We start from the raw sequence: 19462 nt of genomic DNA, 5'->3' as shown, positions 1-19462 counted from the left end.
GGACTCCCCTCCCAAGGTTCTGCTTGTGGTGATGCCCAAAGAAAGCAGCAGAGATCAAGCTACCCATGTTGGAAGGCATGCGCACACCGTATCTTTTCATTCAAGCTGGGTTATTCATGCTGTAGGTCACTCAGGTTACAGCAGGTTCATTTCTCCTGTGATTATATCCCACAAACTTGCTTCACTCTATAGAATCTATCAATTCACTCAATATATTCTGTTTTGAAAGACAATCTATTTGGTTTGCCAAAATTCTAGAATTGGACCAAAAAAAGAAAAAAATTATAGTTGAAAAAAATTAAACCTATGATCAACTTTGGAGCTTCTGCCTTACTTGGGTACAGATTTGGCACTTTAAACATTGGAAAAACAAGAGAAGTACCCCTCACACCTGGTGACGCAAAGACCAGGGGTCTTAAAATGTTATTGGCTGTATCACAGAAAGGAGGAGACATATAACAAATCTTTTTCCTTCTTTCAGAAAGATACTATGAGTTTCCTTCATGGTATTAAATCATCACCACGATGCTCTGTTAGCTGTGTGCCAGGACAAAGTGTTTTATATACATTATCTCATTTCATACTAAAAATATTCCTATGAAATAGATATTCTCTTTGGTCCAACTTTGCAGAAGATCCAGAAGGTCAGAGAGGTAAGGTGACCTCAGGTGACACAGCCAGTAAATAGGAGAGTTTGGATTTGAACTCAGTCTGGTCCCAAAGCTTACCCTCTTATTATCCTTTATGCTACACTTTCTCTCATCACCTTTGTGGTATAATAACTGTGATCCCCTTAGAGGGAAGCAAGTAAGATGGAGTCAGTAGTACACTCCTCCCTTTAATCATAAACTCCCACAAATCCTATGATTAGGTCATTCGATTAAACAGTTGAACCATTAAATTCCTAAAATGGGGGCGGGGACTATCATTGGTTTGTTACAAGACCAAGATGATCAAGGGCATATTTTCTTTGTTATTCTTACAAGATAAGGAAAGTAAAAAAACACTTGCCAAAATATATAGTCTCTACAAGTAAAGATCAAATGTTTTGGTCACTGTGAATCTATGTCAACCACCAGAGTAGCAGCAATGGATTTCAATTAGAAGAAAAATACTTTTCAAGGTACTCTAAATAACATTTTGCACAATTAATGATGATTAGAGACATCACATTTCTAAGGTTGTAAAAAGTCTGCAACTTTTGCTGGGTTATCTTGAACCCTGGTATCTTTGTGATTCAGTTCAGTTGCTCAGTCATGTCTGACTCTTTGTGACCCCATGAATCACAGCATTCCAGGCCTCCCTGTCCATAACCAGCTCCCAGAGTTCACTCAAACTCATGTCCATCGAGTTCGTGATGCCATCCAGCCATCTCATCCTCTGCCATCCCCTTCTCCTCCTGCCCCCAATCCCTCCCATCATAGAGTCTTTTCCAACGAGTCAACTCTTTACATGAGGTGGCCAAAGTACTGGAGTCTCAGCTTTAGCATCAGTCCCTCCAATGAACACCCAGGGCTGATACCCTTTAGGATGGACTGGTTGGATCTCTTTGCAGTCCAAGGGACTGTCAAGAGTCTTCTCCAACACCACAGCTCAAAAGCATCAATTCTTCGGTGCTCAGCCTTCTTCACAGTCCAACTCTCACATCCATACATGACTACTGGAAAAACCATAGCCTTGACTAGACGAACCTTTGTTGGCAAAGTAATGTCTCTGCTTTTGAATATGCTATCTAGGTTGGTCATAACTTTCCTTCCAAGGAGTAAGTGTCTTTTAGTTTCATGGCTGCAATCACCATCTGCAGTAATTTTGGAGCCCAGAAAAATAAAGTCTGACACTGTTTCCACTGTTTCCCCATCTATTTCCCATGAAGTGATGGGACCAGATGCCATGATCTTCGTTTTCTGAATGTTGAGCTTTAAGACAACTTTTTCCACTCTCCTCTTTCACTTTCATCTAGAGGCTTTTTAGTTCCTCTTCACTTTGTGCCATAAGGGTGGTAGTCATCTGCATATCTGAGGTTATTGATATTTCTCCTGGCAATCTTGATTCTAGCTTGTGCTTCTTCCAGCCCAGTGTTTCTCATGATGTACTCTGCATATAAGTTAAATAAGCAGGGTGACAATATACAGCCTTGACGTACTCCTTTTCCTATTTGGAACCAGTCTGTTGTTCCATGTCCACTTCTAACTGTTGCTTCCTGACCTGCATATAGGTTTCTCAAGAGGCAGGTCAGGTGGTCTAGTATTCCTATCTCTTTCAGAATTTTCCACAGTTTATTGTGATCCACACAGTCAAAGGCTTTGGCATAGTCAATAAAGCAGAAGTAGATGTTTTTCTGGAACTCTCTTGCTTTTTCCATGATCCAGCGGATGTTGGCAATTTGATCTCTGGTTCCTCTGCCTTTTCTAAAACCAGCTTGGACATCTGGAAATTCACAGTTCATGTATTGCTGAAGCCTGGCTTGGAAAATTTTGAGCATTATTTTACTAGCGTGTGAGATGAGTGCAACTGTGTGGTAGTGTGCGCATTCTTTGGCATTGCCTTTCTTTGGGATTGGAATGAAAACTGAACTTTTCCAGTCCTGTGGCCACTGCTGAGTTTTCCAAATTTGCTGGCATATTGAGTGCGGCACTTTCACAGCATCATCTTTCAGGATTTGAAATAGCTCAACTGGAATTCCATCAGCTCCACTAGCTTTGTTCGTAGTGATGCTTTCTAAGGCCCACTTGACTTCACATTCCAAGATGTCTGGCTCTAGGTCAGTGATCACACGATTGTGATTATCTGGGTCGTGAAGATCTTTTTTGTGCAGTTCTTCTGTGTATTCTTGCCACCTCTTCTTAATATCTTCTTCTGTTAGGTCCATACCATTTCTGTCCTTTATCGAGCCCATCTTTGCACGAAATGTTCCCTTGGTATCTCTAATTTGATTACCAGATATCAAAAGAGCAGAACATAGCTAATTATATTTTCCACAAGTATCCTACTGTTTAATAAAATGAGTTTACTTCCCCACAACTGAAAATGGCATTTCACTCTCCTGAAAGTATACTTAGACTGTTAAATATATAAGCTAAAATCAAAATAAACTACTTCACATACGTACACACACATATACACATAAACATCTGTCATATTTCCCCAGCACTGCTTATGTTCCTGCTTGTATCACTACGTTCTAGTCAGTTTTGACTTATGTTAAAGAAAAACCTGAGAAGTGAAAAGTTTACACATAACATGAAAAAAATTAATGTAAATGATTTAAAATAAATCATCACCGAACAAGATATATCCAAGAGGAGACTTCCATCCAAACAACTATAATTTCAGTAAAGACATCACCTGAAATTTGATAAAAACTACATTTCGAGGTCCTGTGCTGAAACTTGACCTAAAGCTTCAATATGAAAATGGTTATTTTAAAAAGGACTTTTGGGAAATATTACAGAGAATCAAACAAGATGTAAATAGTCATAGGATATATTAACAATTATCTTTTAAAATAGAACTGTTCTCAACCTTTCTACTTTGTTGCTAATCAAAAATAGATATTAATACAATTATAGCTACAAAGCTATCATTACAACCATGTGAAGAGAAAGTCGCTCAGTCACATCTGACCCTTTGTGACCCCTTCTATACAGTCCATAGAATTCTCCAGGCCAGAATACTGGAGTGCGTAGCCTTTCCCTTCTCCCAGGGGATCTTCCCAACCCAGGGATCAAACCCAGGTCTCCCTCATTGCAGGCGGATTCTTTACCAACTGAGCCACAAGGGAAGCCCAAGAATACTGGAGTGAGTAGCCTATCCCCTCTCCAGGGTATCTTCCTGACCCAGGAATCGAACCAGGGTCTCCTGCATTGCAGGCGGATTCTTTACCAACTGAGCTATCAGGGAATACAACCAAAATAATTTCTTTATCTATTGGAGAAGTTAGAGAAAAAGTTACTGAGAACAGATGTGAAAAGCTTTCTGCTTTACCACTTTTCAAAAATTAGGTTACCATTTTTCAAAAATTAGGTAACCATTTTTCTGACAGTAGCTTAATTGGAACTCACTTCTGGAAATCACTTCCAGTCAGTTTGATTCTAATACAAAACAGAAATAAATGTGTGGGTGATAAATGTAAGATTGTTACTTATACTTTGATCCTTTTTAGAAGTAATATTAAATTACCCTAATGTGTTTCCACCTGGTCAACTGATGAGAAGAGCTGACTCATTGGAAAAGACCCTGATGCTGGGAAAGATTGAAGGCAGGGGCAGAAGGGGATGACAGAGGATGAGATGGTTGGATGGCATCACCAACTCTATGGACATGAGTCTGAGTAAGTTCTGGGAGACAGTGAAGGACAGGGAAGCCTGGCGTGCTGGAATCCATGGGATTGCAAATATAGGACACAACTGAGCAGCTGAACAACAACAACGTGTTTCCAAGTCTTCTTGTAGAAGAATTTAAAATTCTACCAAATAATGCCATTGAAATATCTAAATTCTGGTTCAGTGAAAGTCTCAGTAGCAATGAGGTATGCAATCAAAATTACCAGGGACAATTTCTCTGAGGGGTGTGTGTGTATTCCTAAGTGCATGTGTATCCAAAATATATCCTCCTCCATAGACTAGGCATATTAGTTAAGAGGCCAGCTTACTTTCATGTAAATATGTCTTATAGCATACAATTATATATTTTTGGATTATGACCAACAAATTATAAGTTTCTTTTAAAATAAGACTAAAGAATTCTGGGGAATTTAAAAATGGTAAACTGAAGAAGGTTTGCAAAATTTCTATGGTAAAAGTTTATGACTTGGAGTCATCAATAATCAATGCTATTTTTCTGGCTCTAACAAAGAATATTCTGCACTGAACAGCAAAGTTTCTTTAAGGGGCCAGTTTTTCATCCATAAAATACAGGAAAATGATTCCTATTAACTTAGGACAGAGCACAACTTCAGATCTCTCTTCCAGTGCCTGTGCTCATAAATAAAATATGGAAATAACCAAAAATATGGACAAGAGGAAGTTGTGTGGTGACAGGGAAGAAGAGAGGGAGGAAGGAAAGAAAAGGAGGGAGAGGAAAATGATTGATCATTATGGCTACCATTCAACTCAAATGCAAATTGGTCTAGGAGACCATTTTAGAACTATTTCCTCATTTAGAAATCAATCACTGATGTAACTCAAAGACAAGGAGACATTTTCATCATGATAGGATATGATTTTTGAAGCCTTACTAAACTACTACTTGTTAGAGCTTATAAGCTTATACAAAGATTGTTTTGTCATAGGTCCTATCCTAAGGATTTCCATTATAAAAAAACCAATGAAACTAGATCATAAGGAGGTTCTGAACATGATCTGCTAGGGAAGTGTGCAAGTAAGATGTTACAGAAACAAAATGGCAGCATTTGGGTCCTCTGCATTTTGTTCTAAGCATTAAAGTAAAAAGGTAGTATGATGACTTTAGTTACTAACACTGTAGTGTGTGTGTGTGCGTGCATAGTCATGTCTTATTCTTTGCAACGCTATGGACTGTAGCCTGCCAGGCTCCTCTGTCCATGGGATTTTCCTGGCAAGAACACTGGAGTGGGTTGCTGTTTCCTCATCCAAGGGGATCTTCCCAATCCAGGGGTCAAACCCATGTCTCCCATATCTCCTACACTGCAGGCAAATTCTTTACTGCTGAACCACTGGGGAAAATTTGCTAAGAGTAGATTTCATGTGCTCTCATCCAACACACAAAACAGTAGGTATGTGAGAAGATATGTTAATTAGCTAAACTGTACTAATCATTTTGTATATGTAAATCAAGTTATCATGTACACGCTGCTGCTGCTAAGTCGCTTCAGTCGTGTCCAACTCTGTGTGACCCCATAGACGGCAGCCCACCAGGCTCCCCCGCTAAAGATACACAATTCTTATTTAAAAACTAAAGAAAAGAAAATGGCCATTTGATTTGGTCCCTGGGACACCATCAATGACCTTTAAAGCAGGAGTTCAGAGATGCTGAATGCAGAAACCAGGCTGGCTGCATTAAGTCAGAAATGAGGGAGTGAAGCAGAGAGCGTAAAGGCTCCACTAGAAAGCGCTGTTCCAAGAAAGAGATGGAAGGAGCGACCAAGGGATTCTTCAGAATGGGGAAATCCGAGGTTACTGACACCTGAAGAAGAGAAGCAAACAACAGATTGGAGATGCTTTCTATGGCTATGATGTGTCTGGCCACGTTCACACGATCAAAGGGATAAAAAAAAGCAGAGAAGGGACTCTCTCCAGGAAAAACTGCATTAGCACCTTATCTGGTAATATTAGACTTAAGCAAAGAAAACTATTTAATTCCTGTGTAATTCACTCTGTATCTGGAGTGCAGGGAAATCCAGAGACCATGGACATATTTAATAACTTTCTTTGGTTCCTGATCCCTTCCTCATACTGTCATTCTTAGATCTCTTTACAAGAGAAAGCCAAAAAATTAATGGTCTTTCCAGCAGGAAAAAATTGAATTAATGTATTCTCTGTGCCAAACTGTGATAATAAAAAGTAAATAAATAAAGGAAAAAGAAAAGTAATATTTGAGCTTAAATCCTTTTCCAAATTCATTTCACGTAACTCCACAAATTGTGCATTACACAAGTTGAGTACACTGATGAAATACTGTGGCTTTTCCATTGAGTAATAACTACTCCCTAATGCCAGCAAAATTCTATTTTATAGGTAGAAATTAGATCCGTTCCCATTAAGGGTTATCTGAATGTATAATGTTATGCAGGTAAAGTGCTCTTTCCCTAAGTGTTACTCCATGGGAATTTTATATACTGTCAACTACAACTGGTATGCACGCATAACATGTATACATTCAAAAGCAAGCGCAATAAGTATGAAGTAGATTAAAAAAATAATGAAGTATTTACATATATGCTGGCTTAAGTGTAAAGTAATACAATCCGTCTGAAAAGAGACTTTCACCTGTTTTCTTCTAGGAATTTTATGTCTTCAGGTCCTACATTTTGATCTTTAATCCATTTTGAGTTCATTTCTGGTGATGTAAAATGGGGGCCCAAATTCATTCTTTTGCATATGGATATTTAGATTTCCTACAGCCATTTGCTGAAGAGACTCTCCTCTCCCCATTGAGCATTCTTGGCTTCTCTCTCAAATATTAGTTGACCTGATATGTTTGGGTTTACTTCTCTGTGTCTGCTCTTATGCCAGTATGAAATTGTTCTGATTGCTTTGTACCATAGTTTGAAATCAGGAAGTGTGATGCCTCCAGATTGCTCTGGCTATTTGGGGTTCTTCTATGGCTCCATATGAAAATTAGGATTGCATTTTCTATTTCTGTGAAAAACAGTGTTGGAATTTTGATAAGAGATTACTCTGAATCTACAGATGGCTTTGCGTAGTATCAACATTTTAGCAATATTAACTCTTCTGATTCCTGAATATAGGGTATCTTTCCATTTGTGTCTTCTTCACTTTCTTTCACTACTATAATTTTTGGTGTGTAGATCATTCACTCCCATGGTTAAATTTACTTCAACGGTATTCCCTTTTACTGTTTTTGATGCTATTGTAAATGGACTTATTTTATTTCTTTTCCCAGTAGTTCATTCTTAGTGTACAGAAGGGTATGTTTGTATGTTCATTTTGTATCCTGAAAGTTTACTAAATTCATTTATAAGGTATAAAAAAATTTTCGGTGGAGTTTTAAATTTTTTCTAGGAGCAAGATCATACAATCAGCAAACAGCCAATTTTACTTCTTCGTTCCCAATTTGGATGCCTTTTATTTATTTTCCTTGTCTAATGGATTGCTCTGGCTAGGAATTCCAGTAATATGTTGAACAGGAGTGGGGCAAGGAAGCACAGTCTCAACCGCATAGTCTTTAGTGATGCTGCAGGAAGAATATCTTCAGTGGCCACAAGGGCAGTTGGGGTTCTCAGAGGTAAGCCCAGTTCAGAGGCTAGGGACCAAGGCAGGCAGCAGTAGTGGCTGGAGCCTGTTGTGAACACACACTCGGCTGTGGCGGGGCCAGCTGCAAACACACACACAGTGGTGGAGCCAGGGCAGGCGGAGGGGCTGCGGTCGCAGCTGCAGGTGCACCAGCAGCCGTGAGGGCTCTGGCTGTCAGTGTGACCGTCCCAGCTGCTGACTCTGGTCTCTAGGGCACAGGAGTAGAGCCTGATGTCAGGAGTCAGGCTGGCAGCATGTGACGTACAGCTGGAGTGACTAGCTGCAGGTGTGCAGTGGTGCAGGCCAGTGATCGCAGACAGGGCTAGATCCAGATCCACAAGCAGCTGTAGGGGCCATGCTATCAGCTCATCCTCCCTGACTGCGTGGTCTCTCCGTGGGTGTGCACACAGCAGTAGAGGCCAGTGATGGAGGCTGGGCCAGAGGTATGCAGCTGTGCAGCTGGAGGGGCTAGCTGCAGATGAGCCCACCCAAGTGGTTCAGGCCAGTGACCAGGCCAGATCCAGGACAAGCAGCCTTGGAGGTCTTGGCTATCAGCGTGCACGTGCATGGCTGTAAGACCTCGTCACATGCACATATGGCCATGGAGGCCGAAGATGGGTGTGAGAAAAGCAGTGTGCAAGTGCACAGCAGGAGGGGCTAGCCCAGAGAGCACACAGAGCAGAGGTCAGCTGGGGGTCTCCAGGCTGGCGTCAGCCAGGCACACAGCCACAGAGGGTCCCCGGCTTTTGCTGGGGTGGGAGGGGCCAGGGGAGTGAGGAGCGACTCAGGTGGCTGGTGTCAGCAAACACGAATACCTGGGGGTGACAGCCCAGTGGTGACTGTGCGGGGCCCTGGTTTCTTTGGTAGTGAAAGCCGCTGTTCTCATCCGCAGGACAGGCCACTGGGCACTGTGCTTTCTTCCTCTGTGGATCTGACACTGGAACCCTGGCAGCCATCTTTACGGGTCACGCCCCAGCTCTGCTGGTCTCTGGTGGGGGTGACTGAAGCGGGTCCTTCGAGTAGTACCCCCGAAGGGCAGGGGAGCTGGTCACTCAGCCCACTCTTTCTCTCCCTGTGGGGGGAACTCTTTCCAGCTGGGGAGTCTCCTTTGGTGCCAAGAATGTGGCCTTGGGGGCCAGGATGATGAAGGCAGAAAAGAAACGTTCTTCCTTCCCTTTTTGTGGGGTTGGGTTCTCAAGTTGTTTTAGTCAACTGAGTTGCTGAAGTTTCTCTGATTCCAGAGCTCTCCCAGTGCTGTTTTTGTTTGTGGATAGCTCTCTACTTGATTGATTTTTGTGGAGGGATGGAGGCTGGGGATCTCCTACTCTGCCATCTTAGTGAAATCGCTGATAACTCTCTACTTTATAAACAGAACGGTTGAGCGCAAGGATGACTTTACCATTGTTCTTTAAATTGTACATAGAGGTTACATGCACTTTTCAGTAGGTATAATATTTCTCTAAAAAAATACAAAATCACCATAAAATATCCCCCCAAAATAGAAAAACAACCCTCAGAAATAACTGTTGTTAACCAAAAGTGTATGTATCTGTATATACACACACACACACATTCTGTAAACAAAAGTGTTGCCATTCATAAATGCTAATCAACCACCTGGTTTCTTACAGTGTTTTGCAATGTGTTTTCAAGAAATGAATACACTGGCATTATACTTTGTAATTGTCGTACATTTAAGTGTATCGCTGTCCAGTCACTACAGTAATCCTCACTATCTGAATCTAATTCATTTCTGAAAAACAGGCTGGATGGCAAATTTTTGGATAGTGGGGGCCAGTCTTCCATTTTTGAAATGGATAAAGTAATTTATTCCCAGTTTATGAAAATATCCCAAATACTTTCCCAGAATATCTCTAAAATCCTTGAAAATATCTGTGTAACAATCCATCCAAGGCTTTCTGTATTAAAAAAAAATAACCTAACGACTTGTTTAATAAAATCCAACAAACTCTTTAATGTGTTTGTGTTATCCAAGCAATGATGCTGCATAGTGCTGAGTTCACTTCAGTTCAGTTGCTCAGTCATGTCCAACTCTTTGTGGTCCCATGGACTGCAGCACACCAGGCTTCCCTGTCCATCACCAACTCCTGGAGCTTACTCAAACTCATGTCTATCATGTATAGTGCTGAAAGCCTTCTACATTGGGACATGAAGTGAGCAGCGAGAAACAGGATAGTGGCGTGACCCCAAGATAGCTGCCGTCATTTTCTTCCTTTTTTATACCCATATGCCATCCTCTCACCCACAGGAGTCTGATCCTCCACTCCCTTTGAATCTGGACTTGCATGACAGACATGGTATTCTGGAACTTCTTTCACTAGAATCATTACAGCTCCATTCTAGGTCTGCCATCCTGTAAGGAAACCCAAGCTAATCATGTGGAGAGACTATGTGGATAGAGAGACATCAGTTAATACCAACTGTTCTGACGACACCAGCCTAGGACTCAAACATGAGAGTAAGAAGACTTCAGATGGATGCACCCTCAGGAGTGACTTGATACAACAGAATGAGCACCCCCTCAAATGAGAGCCTCCTCGCTGCAACCTGTCTATGCTTGGATCCATGCAAAATTATAATAAACTTCTTGACTGTTAGCTACTAAATTTTGGAATGTTTGTCATGCAGCAATGCACTATCCTATTGAGAAGACTAACTGAGGTAGGATTGAAAGGCACTCCTTGCTTGGAGTCACATCATTGAAATCTTTTTGCTGGCAAGTGCATGTGAATCCATTATGACAGAGTTTGACTCATAAATTTGGAGTAAAACTTTTGCAAGTTACAGAAATATCCCCTTAGTGACAATTCATGACTGTCACTAAGGTAACACGATATGTCAATAAAGATAACTTAGCTGGGTTACAAGATTATAGGGTTAGAGTCTTCATCTTTCAAATTTTAAATGCTATTTCCACTACTTAAAAAACAAAATAAAACACCAACACTGGAAGCTTGAGGACAGCTAGACTTTGATTTTTGTCCTTTGGATGTAAAGTACTTTCTTTAGAATTTTCTTTTTATCCTTTTTTTAAAATTATTTTTTATTGAAGGATAATGGCTTTACAGAATTTTGTTGTTTTCTGTCAAACCTCAACATGAATCAGTCATGTTTTTGCCGCTATGACTATAGGTAGATCTCTCTTTAACAGACTAAGTTATTTGTCTCTATAAAACCAGGCCACTTTTCAACTCAGATTTTTTACTGTTAATATCTATCATCTTTTCCATCACCATTTTTAGCAATTTGTCCTTATCTGCTAAAATTCTATTCACTTCCCAAGTTTCTCCCCTATATAATTATTCTATTTCCCAAATGATCAATTTGGTACCTGACACTCTCCAATGAACATGTTAATATGACCATTCTGTGTTCAGTTTGCTTCAACTTTTTATCTTGCCTGACCTCTGTTTATCTCAGTCTATTTGCTATTACTTTCTAACCTATTTTATGAATATTATGTTTTCCCTTTATCTTTTTGAGGACAAACTTTCCCCCTAATTTTTTCCTCTGTCTTATAATACAATATCAGGAATCTGAACTTTGCTAAGTTTTAGAATGATTTCCCTCTTATTTTACTGTAATTATTCCATAAATTCACATTTTCCTCCAAAAAAGTATAGTCTACTCAGATTTAAGGGATGAATTGGTGGGACTGCCTTTAGAGCCTCTCTTTGCCCATCTTGGTGTTGATTAAATTCCATATTCATCTCAACTCTTAAACAGCACTTGATTTAGCCAGCTCCCAACCTAATCAGCCTAAAAAGGCTGTGCACCAAAGAATTGATGCCTTCAAACTGTGCTTTTGGAGAAGACTCCTGAGAGTCCCTTGGATAGCAAGATCATCAAACCAGTCAATCCTAAAAGAAATCAGTTTTGAATATTCATTGGAAGGACTGATGCTGAAGCTGAAGCTCCAATCCTTTGGTCACCTGTTGCAAAGAGCTGACTCATTGGAAAAGACCCTGATGCTGATAAAGATTGAGGGCAGGAGGAGAAGGGGACGACAGAGGATGAGATGGCTGGATGGCATCACTGACTCAATGGACATGAGTTTGAGCAAGCTCAAGGAGATGGTGAAGGACAGGGAAGCCTGGTGTGCTGCTGTCCAGGGGATCACAAAGAGTTGGACACGACTGAGCGACTGAACAACAACCTAATCTGTGCTTCCCAGGTGGTGCCAGTGGTAAAGAATCTGCCTGCCAATGCAGGAGATGCAGAAGATACAGATTTGATCCCTAGGTTGGGAAGATCCCCTGTAAAAGGAAATGGCAACCCATTCCAGTACTCTTGCCTGGAAAATTCCATGGACAGAGGAGACTGGCGGGCTACAGTCCATATCACAAAGAGTCATCAGACATGACTGAGCACACACACACAACCTAATCCAATGCTTAGGCATTTGTTCTCTGCTATGACTAGCTGAACTAAAATGGAACCTTCTCTAAATGACTGTCTGGATTTCAGACACAATAAAGAGAAACACATTAAATTATGATCTTTAACAATCACTCCCATCAGGTTCCCGGCACCCTCTGACTTACCGAAGTTAAAGGAACCACGTTTTCCAGGACACAATGTGCATGCTTATGTAAATGCTTATTTTCTGGGAACTGGTATTTGTAAGAAGAGCAATACCAATAGACTTTAGAGAGAAAGATGTAGGGAAGAGGAATCTGGCTTCATAGGCAGTTTATCCTTGTCACTAGGAGCAGAGGCCCTGAAACCAGACAGTGCAGATTCAAATTGTGGCCTCATTAGTCAACTTGCTCAAACCACACAGTTAATGCTGATCATCTCTGTGCCTCTATTTCCTCATCTGGAAATCAAGAACAACAACAGAATCTAACTCACACAATTATTATAGTAATTAAACAAGCTAATGTATTTAATGGACTATTGTAAGTATTCACTATTAGGTATATCACTATTAGTTACAATTATCATTTTGTTGTTATTAAGCTGAGGCCACAGAACAAAAGGACATCCCTCCAGTTTTCTAATTGACACAAAACTTTCATTTCTGACCCAGGAGCCAGTTGGTTGCAAGTGCAGAAAGTATTTCTAGCTTTCAGGGAGACACAGTCATCAGCAGCATAATGTAAATGACCCTCCACTTATGTTTTTAAATATAGTCCTTTTGGTTCTTACTGAAACTTCCCTCTGGATTCTGATGACAAGCTGATGGTTGGTTTTAGTTTACAGTGTCATCCATTTCATCCTTATCAGGGTTTTAGGGAGAAGTCAGGAGGGGGGTCGCAAAGGCAAATCCATTTAGATACCATTCTAAACCAGAGGCCATTGATCATTAATCCTAAATATGTTCAAATGCTAAAACCTCAAGTTTACATAACTAAGGGCAGCTCTCAAGTCCAACTCTTTTATGTTTACACCAATGGCAGATGTCAAATTCTAAAAACCACCTCTCAGTAATCAGAATTATTAAATGTGGACCCTAAAAATATCACAGTGCTGGCCAGGACATGGAGAACGTATCTACTCCATCAATCTGTCTTAAAATGTGTCTATATCCATTTATCCTGGAAAAAAGCATATTGGAGACCCAAAGGAATACTTAAGTATTCTTAAAAACCTTAAGTACCAAGGAGCTCTTGATTATGTGAATTCTAAGCCTTCTCCTATGGTTATAAAAGTACCGTTTTTCAGAAAGAAAAATAGTTGGCCACCAGGTTCTGTGTAATCTTTATGTTCTTTAAACCTTATCATTCTTTACTGCCCTTTTTCTCAAGTATATAGTTAACAGTCACTTAAAGTGAAGTCGCTCAGTCGTGTCCAGCTCTTTGCGACCCCATGGACAGTAGCCACCCAGGCTCCTCCATCCATGGGATTTTCCAGGCAAGAATACTGGAATGGGTTGCCATTTCCTTCTCCAGATAGTTAACAGAGGCACTGCTTAACTGAGAAAGTTTGCATAAATAATTAGGCTTATGTAAATACCACCCATTCTTCTTTGGAAATCTCTTATTTATTGTAACAAGAAACTAAAAGTTTAGTCTTGCCAAATTATGTAAAGATTTCTCCAACACTGTTTCTAGCCTCACCTTTTGATTCCTTTTACTGGAGGTACTTACATTATATAAAAGTAAGGGAACTGGGAGAAATGCCATTCCCAAGTTTTATGTATACAGCATTTAAAAGTGATAAGTTCGTTAAGTGGATACTTTCCAACAGTCATCTGAGTTCAGGAAAGCAACATTGCCTAGGAGGTTAAGAACATGCTCCTTAGAGACTGAGAAACCCAACGTAAATCTTCACTCTGCCACATTCATTCATCCACAGCCTCATACCTGGTGTCTTCTAAGCCTCAGTTTCTCATTTTTAAAATGTAAGAAATAGTTGTTCCTACCAAATAAAGTTGGGGTTATGATTAAACAAGGAAATAAAGTTTTAGCCCAGTTCATGGCAAGTACTGGGCTGCCCAGAAAGTTTATTTGGGTTTTTTCATAAGATATTATGGGGGGCGGGGGGGGGAGGGAAACCAGAACAAACTCTTGGCCATGCAAATAGTAAGCGCTGAATGTATGTTAGTAGTGGTGGTGGTGATGGTGATGATGATGATAATAACAAAAAGACTATTCATGAGACAGATAGGAAGAAATCTCCTTAGCATCCCTTAAACCAGCCACGTGCAACAAGCTGACTCACAGCCAAACAACAGGGGAGGTTTGATCACATGCCCAACACTGCCATAAGCCCGTCAGGGCCCTTCTGCTCCAGCTCGGATGGACTGTTAGCTTTCTGACTTGTATTAGAAGTTGCTCTTCCTCCCACCTCTGGATGGATGGGAACTGCTGCTTTGGATGGGATTTACGTTACATCCTCTGACTTAAACAGCTTTGCAAAAGTAATTTTTCCTTGTTTTGAGAGGATAAGTAACCCTACAGAAGTACTTGGGTTCAACAAAGTGAGGATCACGCAACAAAAGGCAAACACCCAAAGGAAAACAGAAGTGTAGAGGAGATAAACTCACTTCAGGATGGACGACCAAAAAGAGATACATGCACAGTTCCCACAGCTGGGGCCGATGGCAAGCTATGCGCCCCCTGTCTAGCAGCTGAAAGGCAGCCAGGTCCTGCGGCTTGGCTCCCTCACAAACTTTAAATACACGGACTTGCAGAACTGCACCCAAGGAAGCAAATAACATGCAAACTGCTTTCGGCTAAGAATAGAGAGAAAAGACAGAAGTTTTTCAATAACTCCAAGCTTGAAGAGATTATATAGATAAATGGGTTCAGTTTTGCCAAGGTAGAAACATTCAATTAAGTTTTCAAAATCTCTAAAGGATGCCTTAAAACTTTCTTCTCTTGCTTTGTCTCTCCCATCTTACAACTAGCTAAGGTAGGTTGTAGGAAATTTAGATAAATTTAGTATTTTAAATAGCTGCTTTTTCTTCTACTTTTTTCTACCCACCCAAATAGTTTTCCCACTCTGAAGGGAAACGCGAAGCCATTCTGTCTATACTATTAACTCTGATTTTTTTAAGAAGCTGTAAGGCAGAGTATCTACCAGCGAGGAAAATTTTGCCAGTGGGGATTATGCGATCTCTTTTCAGCTAGGGTATTCATAGAAAAAAATCTGTGTGTCTATTTTGCTACCTATTTTAAGTCATCTGGATGATTCTGCTGTGCTCTCCTTATATTGGATCCTCTCTCTAGATGAGTGCCATTAAAATTGTTTTATCTGTCTTCTTTAATTGGACTGATATTACCAATATCCTTATTAGTTAACATCCATGTGAGGTTATACTATGCCAGGCATTTCACATGTATTGATCCACTTCGTTTTCATTACAACTTTGGAGGTGGGTGTTATCATTTTACAAATGAGTAAACGAAGGACTTGAAGTTAAGCAGCTACAAGTAAAGGAACCAGGACCTAAATTCCAAAGCTTCAACAATATGTATGTCATCATGCCTGGTTAAGTGAAAGTTTCAAGAGTTCGAAATACAGTAGGAGTGGAGAATAGGAAACCAGATTTGAAAGAATAACAAAGATAAAAGAAGAGGGTTTCAACTTTCCAGGCTCTGTTAGCCCAATCTCTGTCACTCTAATTGCTGTACTGTCCCACTGTCTCCGGTTCTGAAGGACCATGAATCTTTCAATTGCTCAGTTGATGAACATGGTGAGTCCATCAGACATCTGACCTAATAAATGTCCTTCATGTTGGCCACCATGTTGCCACCAGGATTTCTCGTGAATGACAGAAGCAGTCTGAACCATGATAAAGAAAAACACCCAAAATTATGTAGTCTTGGTTTTGTAATGATTTTGAAGAATGTTGCTTCATCTCTAAATAAGTCATCTAACTCATGGCAGGCACTCAACAAAGCCTTATTGAAAACACACAACTCTGATCTTGCACTTGGAGAAACTGCTTCCTGTCAGGGGCCCAAACACCATCCCCTACATCAATAGCGGAGCCATGCACTGAGGTTGAACTGTTACCAGACTGGTCCTGACCACTGTGTGACTACGATATGGTTCAAATCCTGACATGCTAAACCACCAAGTAGGATTTTATAATCCAATTTGCTGCTCATCATTCAGGCAGCTGTTTTAACCAAACTGTGCTAACTTGTTTCAGGACATACATAAAATCCAGCATTCCTCTACCCAGGCTAGAAACGTGATAGCACTTTGCCAGGGAATAAAAAAGCTGAGATGGCTCCCATTAAAACCTGTGACACAAAATTAAGCTAATTACGAGATGCAAACTTAAGGTTTAAACTACTTAATAATTCTTATTAATCTTACACTGAAAATTGAAGCTAACAATAGACAAGAGTTACTTTGTGTAAACTAACTCTCTTCAAATTAATGCTACTTCCTTTATAGTAAAAAGAAATGTTAATATAAAGTAGGTCTTTATTCTTCACATACCCTCCAAATCATAGCTTTGCAACACTTATAGCTCCAAGATAGCCAAAGTCCTGTAATGCCCTTGGTAATTTGAGATCTGTAGTACACTTTTGACACAGCCTCCTTTATTTTCCCTTTAAATGCTGTCAAAACACATGAATGTTATCACTCCACATTACTTATGTTTGGATGCCTGGTGCTCCCAAAACGAATTGAATCATTTTTGGTGTCAAGTTACAGAAACAAATATTATACCAAAAATAGAAAAGCAACATAAACCTTACAAAAGTCCAGTTACATAAAACTAGGAACTAACAATGAATATGAAACAAGATGTTGGCTAAAATTTAAAGTAAGGTGATACTAACAGAATAAATGCAACATGTAGTTTTTAAAAAAGACTATCACTAAATAATAGTTAATCTAAAAATGTCAGCAACATTTTAAAAATGTGTATATTTGTTTCAAGGTAATACCTGGATGAAATTAGATTCTAATTTCACATACTAAATAGGTACTCTTCTAAAGTTAGAGAGGGGAAAAGACCAGTCAAGAAACTACTAAAGTAGTCAAGGTGGGAAAGACGAAGGAAGAGTGGGACTGAACAAAGACAAGGAGTGCTCAATAAGTTGTTGAGGTGGTAGAATCAAATAGAAAGTGAAAATCACTCAGTCATGTCCGACTCTTTGTGATCCCATGGACTACCGTCTGTGAAATTCTCCAGGCCAGAATACTGGAGTGGGTACCCAGCCATTCCCTTCTCCAGGAGATCTTCCCAGCCCAGGGATTGAACTCAGGTCCCCTGCACTGCAGGCAGATTCTTTACCAACTGAGCCACAAAGGAAGCTCAAATCAAGTAGAATCAGTGACCAAATGAATATGGAAAATAAGGATAACAGAGGAGTCGGATGATTTCCAGGCCAAAATGAGTCAGGAGGTGATTCCAGTCTCTAAAATAGGACATAGTAGGTGGCAGAGCTTATTTGAAAGAAGAATTAGAAGTCATTTTAAATGTTTAAAATTTGAAGTACGTCAATACATGTAGAAATGTATTGGGTGATGAAGTCACTGAGAGGGAAGGTATAATAAAGAAAAGGTCATAACAGACAAATAACACCTTGAGGAGAAGGGCCAAGACTCAGGAATACTGGGGTAGCCTGGAAAGAAAAAGGTTTGTCTTTTTCATGAGAAAATACAAGATGAGTAGGTACAGTATTTGAAAATATACACATGGAAAGAAAGGTAAGGAAGTTTAATTGTCTGTCCTAAAGGGAAGATATTGTCATCTGAAGAGTCAAGATTAGGAATAACTTCTGTAAAAAATGAGAAAGAGCTTAGAGACTAAGAGGTAATAGGGTCTTCCAGCTGGGCTGAGGAATTCACTAGGATTGTGAGGTCTTCTGTCCACATGGCTTGTGATTTCCTCAACCTTAGACTGAATCAGGTTTGGAGGATTCTGAAGCATTAGAAGTGAAGTGAAGTGAAGTGAAGTCGCTCAGTCGTGTCCAACTCTTTGCGACCCCATGGACTGTAGCCCACCAGGCTCCTCCATCCATGAGGTTCTCCAGGCAAGAATACTGGAGTGGGTTGCCATTTCCTTCTCCAGGGGATCTTCCCGACCAAGGGATCGAACCCAGGTCTCCTGCATTGTAGGCAGACGCTTTACCATCTGAGCTACCAGGGAAGCATTAGAAGATGAGGCTAAGTTCCAGCCTATCCCACTGAGCCTGTTGTTCAGTCACAGAAAGACTAACAGCCGTTATGCAACCTCCTCAGAACACTGCCTCATGGAGTTTCCACTTATATATACATACCTCTCATATATTACTTATATATAATAATATATATATTATAATATATATTACTTATATATTACATGCCTCTCTGATCTGATGCTGAGTTTAAGTGAACATTGTCACTATCAACATGAAAAAGATGGCATAATTTTTCCAGTATTACAACCAAACCCACATACATGTTAAGTCTGCTGTAAAAGTAAACTTAAGCTCACATAAAACAGTCAACTTTTGAAAAGAAACTGGCCAAAAAGACTGCATATTTGTTCATATGAAATATTGTTGTTGTTCAGTCTCTAAGTCATGTCTGACTCTTTGTAACCCCATGGACTGCAGCTCTCCAGGCTTCCCTATCCTCCACTATCTCCCGGAGTTTGCTCAAAATCATGTCCATTGAATTGGTGATGCTATCTAACCATCTCATCCTCTGCCATGTATATTTCAAATACATATGAAATATACATTTATTGAAATGATCCAATCTCTTTCCTTTACATCAGTGCTCCTAAAAGAAATGCGGATCTCCAATTTATCACCCACATAAATAATACAAATTGGTGTTAAAAAAAAAAAAAATTGTAAGTACCATCACATGAACAATTCTAAAAAATGTTGAAACCTGTGAACAGATTTCTGGGGGAGCACATATGCCAAATTTTACCTCAAAGGAATATTTTAAAATTCATTTTCTTAGAAAAATTTTTCAAAAGAAAAGCTCAATTCTTTTTGTTTTAGCCGCTTAATTTAGCCCCTTAATTCTGTTTGTTTTAATCGGCACTACTCAAGACTTAGAAAGCTTAGAAGACAAGAGCA

The 19462-nt window shown here is 40.0% G+C and overlaps 1 protein-coding gene across 5 annotated transcripts in view; it reads right to left on the bottom strand.

The window, feature by feature from the left end:
• The window catches only part of RSPO2 (R-spondin 2), a 181737-nt gene that overhangs the window by 13346 nt on the left and 148929 nt on the right, over nucleotides 1–19462 (bottom strand). The window contains exon 6 of one of the 5 annotated variants that reach the window (XM_055546442.1): nucleotides 10298–10326. The exons of the other annotated variants lie outside the window; for them this stretch is intronic. Within the exon in view, the coding sequence (XP_055402417.1) occupies nucleotides 10313–10326 (14 nt within the window). The 3' untranslated portion in view covers nucleotides 10298–10312. Of the gene's footprint in view, nucleotides 1–10297; nucleotides 10327–19462 lie in introns of those variants that run through there. 5 annotated transcript variants of the gene reach the window in all.

This window comes from Bubalus kerabau, chromosome 14 (genome assembly GCF_029407905.1).
Source record: "Bubalus kerabau isolate K-KA32 ecotype Philippines breed swamp buffalo chromosome 14, PCC_UOA_SB_1v2, whole genome shotgun sequence".
NCBI lineage: Eukaryota > Metazoa > Chordata > Mammalia > Artiodactyla > Bovidae > Bubalus > Bubalus kerabau.
The sequence above is the reverse complement of the archived record's forward strand: the minus strand, read 5'-3'. Positions and strand labels throughout refer to the sequence as shown.